General features: G+C 37.5%; 1 protein-coding gene across 1 annotated transcript; it reads left to right on the forward strand.

Moving 5' to 3' along the window:
• Window positions 1-225: 225 nt before the first annotated feature.
• LOC129269239 (uncharacterized) lies at window positions 226-6,627 on the forward strand. Its single transcript, XM_054906711.2, has 3 exons — window positions 226-550; window positions 2,606-3,266; window positions 3,837-6,627. The coding sequence occupies exons 2-3, from the start codon at window positions 2,653-2,655 to the stop codon at window positions 4,081-4,083; spliced, it is 861 nt and encodes a 286-aa protein (XP_054762686.2). The 5' UTR covers window positions 226-550; window positions 2,606-2,652; the 3' UTR covers window positions 4,084-6,627.
• Window positions 6,628-8,231: the final 1,604 nt, after the last annotated feature.

The raw sequence follows: 8,231 nt of genomic DNA on the forward strand, positions 1-8,231 counted from the left end.
TTCCATTTATGCTCAATATTATACTGTTTTTTGTTTTACGAAGTAAGAATGCTCTTCTGTAAAATTGTATTTGATTCGTATTACTTTATGTTTTGAATGGAAATGGAATAAAGAATTGAATTGACAATATGCAGGTTGCCCCCCCCCCCGGTGCCCCCTCCCTCATTCGGGCAGAGAATTTACATCGTTTTGTTGTCGAGGGCCATCGCAACGGCATGTGTGTTTAATGATGACGTGAACTGTTCAATGAGGCGTGACACCCGAATCTATCGATGTATAGTATATACTATTGTTGTCAAATATTCTACACCTACACGAATAGGAACTGCTATAATCTGTGTCATATATCGACTATTACTATTACTTAGCCCGGTGTATCTTACAGGCAGGCCTGGGATATCAATTTAGAACTGTTAATTGCGTTGCCAATATGTGAAAATTTTCTGTTATCATCGTGTGTGCTGTGCGTAAACTGCGCCTGTGATAGAACCATGGAGCTATCGTGTTAATAGCTCCATAGAACAACTCACATTTAGAGAGTGCAAACATGGTAAGTAACATATTTCATTTGAAGCTGTTTATGTATTGCCCCGTGTATTGCGAATCATGCGAATGCTGAGTGAAGAGTATATTGGATTATATCGAGGAGATATCACCTCCTTGCATTATTATGAAAGCTCACGGTCTCATCCCGATGGAGATATTCACTATTATACTATAGTTACATTCCCTGTTCAGGCCTCTATATGTACCATGAAGATTTCTATGTACAGTGTGACATATGAATGAACCAGACGTCGAGACTTGGCTTATGACCCAGCCTATTTAGCTGCCATGTTTGGCATTGAGTAGCCCTGGCCTCTCAGTTCTCACCTAGTCTACAAATGTAGACCCACATCTGCAGTGTGTGTGTATCACAGCTGATTCAACGAGTCTGCATAGCAGACTAGGTCTACTGAGGCTGCAAATGGCTCGCTTCGCTCGCCCTTTCAGGCAGATCCCACCTCACGAGCCATTCAGAATCTGCATAGCAGACTATAGTTCTCACCATGGACATACATGTACAATCCGTGATCTCAATGTATAAGCGGTGATATATCCCTGTTCATAATATTGATAACCCGAATGGCAATAACCATGTTATAGGTATCATTGCCCCAGGATCATTGCATTGCCATCGGGATTGTCATGCAGGCTTCAGAACAGTTATACTAGAATGGGTATTGTGAATCATGATACGATAGCCTAGGCAGGGGCGTCCATCCATGTTTCGGATGGGGGGGGGGGGGGGGGTGGCATAAGTGCAAAAAGTAAATAAATACTGTACTGTGAGTGCATGTTTGATCGGGAGACTGGGTAAAAAAGCAAATTTCCGGGCAAATTTCACATTAACATTTTTAGTTTGCCTGTATTAGACCTACATGTTGCGGGGGCGGGAGGGGTTACAATACAGGGATTCAAAGATTTAATAACCACCCCTATCTTGCATAAACCCAAGCAGTTTCTCTCCCAATAGGAAAAACCAGTAAGTCCATTTATATTTTTTTACTGGTTTTCTGCAGTGGCGCAATAAGCAAAAAATTTTGAGGGGCTAGATATTGACGTATCGCATAATTTGAAGAAAAGATGCGAGCGAGCGAAGCGATCAAGCAAAAAATTGTAATACAAAAAAAATCAATTTTGTAAGGACATATTGTTCAGAAATTATATCATATTTCACCCTTCTCACTTTCCTTATCTCTTTTTTACCTGGTCGTGAAAAATTGTGGGGAGGGGGGGGGGGGCGGGAAAAAGCCCCCAAGTCTTTACGCCATTGGTTTCCAGTAGATTTTTTTGTTTTACTATTTTCCAGTAGATTTTGAATGGGCCAGTTGATTTTTAAATGGATCAGTAAAAGTCAACTGGAGATAGTTCGAGCAGAGAAGTAATATTTCCTTTTTTTGGATTGATATTAAGAACAACTTTGTCCAAAGTTTGATAATTGATTTCAAGAAAGATGCTATGAGGAAGAAACGAGGAAGACAGATTTGAATATAATATATGAATTATCGTCCTGGACTGTCCTTTTTTCAGTTGGGCAGAAATGAATTGAAAATATCCGTTGTATGCCATATTTCATCACTGAAAGCAAGGGAAATATAGAGAAAATGAAGTAATGGATTTACAAAAAAAATTCGAATCGTGAAATTCAAGAAATGTAGCAATGTTGTAATAACCACTATGTCATTGTGTAATCTTTCCGCTGAATGGCAGAACTCATTGCTGCCTTATCGTTCAGTAGTGGAGTTATTGTCGTACACTAGCTAACGATAATTGCTTTGTGCGATGAATATTTTGTTTCATATATAAGTCAAATTTACTTAAACAATTTCGACAATTTTTTTTCTTCAATGAACTGAGTAGAATACATTCATTTAAGTACTTTGGGAGAGAGATGAGTTATTGTTCCCATTGTTATATCGTGAAGCAAATATTCGAAAGAAAAAAATGTTACAGTGCTATTAGTGGATGGGATATTTTACAAACATGGAATGTTTAGTAGTTTCGAATCTTGTTTTATATTTGTTATTGAGATATTTGCTATAATTTAAACTCCATTTTTCAGATCAATATTAAATCTCGAAGCCAAGACACAACTCGGCCATCTTCGTAATGGGATTAGGTGAAAGAAGAGGAGGTCGTCGAGCAGGAGGTCATCGACGACGCGCACATCATCGTCATAACCACCACCGCAATCGTCACCGTCATCATCATCATGGTGGTCGTGGGTTTCACGGTGCTCGTCCCGTTCTTAGGTTTGGTTGGAGTCGGAGAGGAGCTGGAGGAGGAGGAGGAGTTGGCGGCGGGTCGGTCGTTCCTATCTCAGGGGGGCATTATGCCCTACTTATCATGCTCATCATGGCTGCTGCCTTTGGATTTATCGTAGGCATGACTTTAGCCAACATTGGAGGGTGGGTGTCGACCACCCTTGGGATAGTAGGCATGTTCATTCTCTTCGCTAGTTTCATCTTCATCACCATACTAGTTGTGATCCGATGTAACATGATGAAATTACCCCCAGCACCAGCTGAAGGAGAGGTTGAGGCAGGAAACGCCAACATCACAGTGTCCACTGTGACTATAGATGGAAGCACTACAGCTTCACAGATAGGTGAAACAACATCATATACCTCCCAGGTTAGCGCGTTCCAGCCTGGAGGAGTTGCCATGGGAATGCAACCAGGTTACGCAGGAGGACTAGTCCAGCCTCCACCCCCAACACAGAGGTGAGTATATCGTTCGTTCCTTGCCATTTCAGAGTGTAATATGTTACAATGAAAATAACACCCTTCCAGACTTTGTTATAATTATTAGCATGGACACTGGTTGATGCAATACTTTGAGATAATATAGCAGGAACCTAATATCAGATTGTCATCTTTGGGCCACATGACCATCTCCGCTCCTACTAACCAAACAGACGTCATGCTTGATTCTAGATTTTCTAAGCTGCATCGGACAACTTTGATTGGCTTATTTGGGAATTCCTTTATGGGGTTGCTAGGTACAGTTGTTATAGAAGGAATTATTCAAACTGTATGTGATGGATGGTTGCTTCTATAGGTATCATCGAAAAAAAAACCCCACCAAGTGGTACATGCATTAGCTTTCTGTTGTAAACTACAACAAATGACACTTTGATTACTTTTTATAAAAACTGAACTGAATCAGTATACAGAAAACAGTAATACATCGATGAGCTTAGAGAAAAGCTTGTCCATTTTAACTACGTTTCACAGCCCTCTTTTTGACTAAACATATTCTATGTCATTAAATATTTCTTTTTATATATACAGTTTCACCGTAGCACCATATCCACCTGCTCAAATTGGAGGTGCCCCATACCCACCCGTTCACCCCGCACCAGCACCCATCGTGCCTCCGCCACTACAGCCGGTAGTTCCACCACCAGGAACCTATAACTACCCCGTACAATCATTACCTGGTGGTAATGTGGGCGTGGCCATTCCTAATAACCCTGATGGAAATAACGACGTGCCTCCGCCATCCTATAATGACGTCATAAGTGGGAATGTCAGATGAGGCAAAATGGACCTGATAGTGCATTAACCCATTTTTTATTGATGCCAACGATTTTTCCTCTTCAGGCGATCAATTTTTTAAACACTTTTTATGATCCCAGGAAAGATGTTTTCTTCCTTTTCCATTGATGCCTTTATTGTTTGTGGCTGAAGTTTGATACTCTGCAACTGAAACCTTACTTTTAATGGTATTTTGTTTTCAAACAATTTTTTTATAACGTCCATTATGTAATAAACATATTCTATTTTGTTATTTATTCCATTTGAATGTTAGTACGTACATTTAAAATTGTAAATATTATCAATTCATTAGCTTTGCATGTAACAATTTACTTTTCTTGAATGTTTAGGCCTACTCTGTAGGTCGTCTATTGAATCACATCTCCAAATAATGGCTGAAAATAGCCCATTTCTTCTAGAGAAAACAGTGACATTTCAAATCCTCAGAGAATTATTGCAGGGCAGAGAACTGTAATGTTCAATATTAACAAAAATCACTTAGCAATACAAATTCATCGTCTGCTTCTCAACTCAATTTAGCAACTCTGACAAGCGAACTTTAGAGATGCCGACTATCTGCTCTACCATTAAAACAATTTTAGTGGAGGTGGCCCCAGCCCCCAGACATTATGCATGCACGTCACTATTTTTATGCACTGCAAAAACTCTGGTGTTGATTTAACACAAGCCCGGAATCTATAAATATGTCCACACCAGAGAAGTGTTAAAGAACACCGGTGTTGGTATTAGTCTAACACCAGATAGGTGTGTGTGTGTATTTGAGTTTTGTCAGACGTGTATCAATCAGATATGATTATTTACGTCTGGGACCGACCTTTAACGTCACCATCCGAAAGACGTGACCAGGGCTCGAACCTCTGCATCAATTTGTAACTTCCCCACAGCTTGGATTACAGGCGCACGCCACAACGCCACAACACCAGATATTAAAACAGCATCGGTTTGATTCCAAACTGGTGTTGTTTCGATACTTCTTTGGTGTGGACATATATAGATTCCGAGCTGGTGTTAAATCAACACCGGAGTTTTTGCAGTGTAGTGTTGCCGAATTTGCGTTCCAGTGCCGACAACCTGAAGAAATAATCTTTCGTGAAGAGGTGTTAAAATTTCTATCATCTTAAAAGGTTTAGTGTTTATTTGACCGTCTGATTATTTGCCATTACGCGATTACTAATCTTTAGAGGAGACTTTCACGATATATGTTCTTATAAACTCAGAGGATCCGTGTGGCTATGTCATGTCTGTCCTTTGCAATGCACACAGGCTTATTATTTTTTGTACATACATGTACTAAAAATCTAAAGATTTTCATTTATCTATTCATCTATTTATCTTACAATTAAATTTGTTTTTTTACTATGTTATATCGGCAATATTTTGATAAAATTATCCACACATTATTTAAATATTGATATATTGCTCATTTTATTAGCTCAATATGAGGTATTAATTTTCATTATTTTGTATCCCTATTAAATTCACTTCATTATTCTTATATTGATCGATCATTTAAATGTTTATTTGGAAAAAAAAACAATTTCTTTATTGCTTGATTTAAATATCGATACATATTTATTGCTGTGAAAAAGGGGCTTTCATTTTTTATTTTTGATATTTTCCCAATTTACGTGCCAATCAAATTATTTGTATACAAGACTAAATAAGGTCAAACAAAGTCCTAAATAAGGTCAAACAAAGTCCATTAACAATGTTTACTAATTATCATCACGTGGAGTGGTGAGAATTTATAAATGAAGGGGGGGGGGGGCTTTATTGAATCTTATGAGTGTAACAAAGAGAGTATCGAAGCGTTCTATCGTGGTCACTTTGTTAAATCGTTAGTTCTTCTTGAGTAAATGTTACACAAAGAAAGAATCCATGGCATCAAGATGAATGTAGATGGGAGAAGGGTCCACTCCATCGTGTGAACACTTTCAGGGGAGCGTTTCATGAAAGGACTTGTCGGACGATTTATCCAACAAGTCCTGTTTTATCCGACAGTTACCATAGTAACATTGCTTTTAAGCCAATCAAAATCGAGATAAGTTGTCAGATCTGACAACTTGTCGGACAAAATTGTTGATGAAACGCTCCCGGGATAGACTCCTTGAATAAGTGACACAAATGGAGTGAGTGTTGCAAGAAATCTGCAATTGATTGCAAGTCAGTTTTAGGTATCCAAATCAATCGAAAGTCTTGCGATTTAATTGCAGATTAGCAATTGATCGCTGGTCTGCTCCTTGATTTGATTTAATTAAACTTGTCATATCACTTGTAAATTTGCAACTGATTGCAAATATTTTCTTGCGACACCCCCTTAGACTGTACATGTATGTCAGCATGTCACTTTATGCAACATTCTTCATCCAACCCAGAACGATTTATTACATTAAACAAATGAAATTGAAATGCATGTATACGTATGTTTTTTCAATCAATAACATTGTTTTGATATAAATATATATTGAAATATCTTTCACGATCGTTTTTCAATAAATGCGCCTTGAATTTTATGAGAAATGAATATATTGCTTCTTACCCTGGTGAATTAAAATTGAAGAGAAAACGTAGTAGATGGTGAATGTGGTGGCGATGGGGGAATGATCATCACGTTATTTTCATTCAGTGCCTCTTGGCTGCCTCTACATTCTTTCTCTTATTTATTTTATCTCCCCCTTTCTTAAAGGCAATCTTGCCCTCCACTGGCAATAGAAAGCCACTCTGATGAATGAAGTTAGTAAATGAGAATAATATGTCATTGTTCTATGTGATGATAGAGTTATTCGCTATTTCTGAAAGTACATGGGAGCTATGTGACTCCGGCTTCTTTAGCATCATGTAGAGCATACACTGTAAAAAAATGAAGTGCTAATTTAGCACTAACAGTGCTTGGTATAGTGACTGCACTACGCGTGCTGATTTTCAAGTTCAAATTTAAACGAGAAAATCAGCACTCGTAGTGCAGTCACTATACAAGCACTGTAGGTGCTGAATTAGCACTTCATTTTTAGAGTAAATAAAATCAATAAAAACGTCTATATATATAAACAAAAATCAGAGACAAATCCATTTGTGAGTGGACGGCAGAATAGCCCACGTCCCCGGTCTATTCGCCCTGTGGCGCTGACCCTTAAAGGGATAGTCCGGGCTGAAAATATTTATATCTAAATGAATAGAGTAAAATTCACAAAGCAAAATGCTGAAAATTTAATCAAAATCGGATAACAAATAACAAAGTTATTGAATTTTAAAATTTATAAATATTTTGTGAAAACAGTTATATGCACATCATCATGAATATTCATTAGGTGGGCTGATGATGTCATATCTCCACTTTCCTTTTTTATGTTATTATAAATGTTTCATTTTTCATACATGTGTAAATGATGTGTCTCCATTATGATGAAATAAGTTGCGGCAATAAATAACTAATATACTCAAAAAGTTGTCAATCCAATTGTTTTAGTTCTTGGCAGAATTTTTTAAAATAAACCTTATTTCGTATAACAAAATACAAAAGAACAAGTGGGGATATGACATCATCAGCTCACCTAATGAATATTCATAAAGACATGCCTAGAACTGTTTCACCGGAATAATGCAAATCTTTACAATTCAATAACTTTGTTATATGTTATCCGACTTTGATCAAATTTTCAGCATTTTGCTCTGTGAAATTTACTCTATTTATTTAGATATAAATATTTCCAGCCTGGACCATCCCTTTAATAGTCACTCAATCTGTTCATGATAAATATGCATGCGAAATACAACACATAATTATATAAAAAATGATTTTATCAAGGAAGTACAGTATATCTAGGTGGTCCACATTCATATTGTATAGTGACTATGGTCCTGATCATGGTGATGTATCGGTTATTAATAATCATGATAATAGTGGTGCCTCCTCCATGTCCTCCTTCAGAAACAAAAAACACGACCAGCTCTCCAACGCTTTATATGCTGTATGTTATACCGAAGATAGAGAATTTCACTCGAGAAAAAATATCCATGAAAAGTAGAATACTAGTTTGTTTAAATGTGCAAACATCGGAAAAGAGACATAGATATTGAACATTATTTCAGCTTCATTCAATCAATATGTCGAAGGACGAAAAACTGTTG

This window comes from Lytechinus pictus, chromosome 10 (assembly GCF_037042905.1).
Source record: "Lytechinus pictus isolate F3 Inbred chromosome 10, Lp3.0, whole genome shotgun sequence".
NCBI classification, from domain to species: Eukaryota; Metazoa; Echinodermata; class Echinoidea; order Temnopleuroida; family Toxopneustidae; genus Lytechinus; species Lytechinus pictus.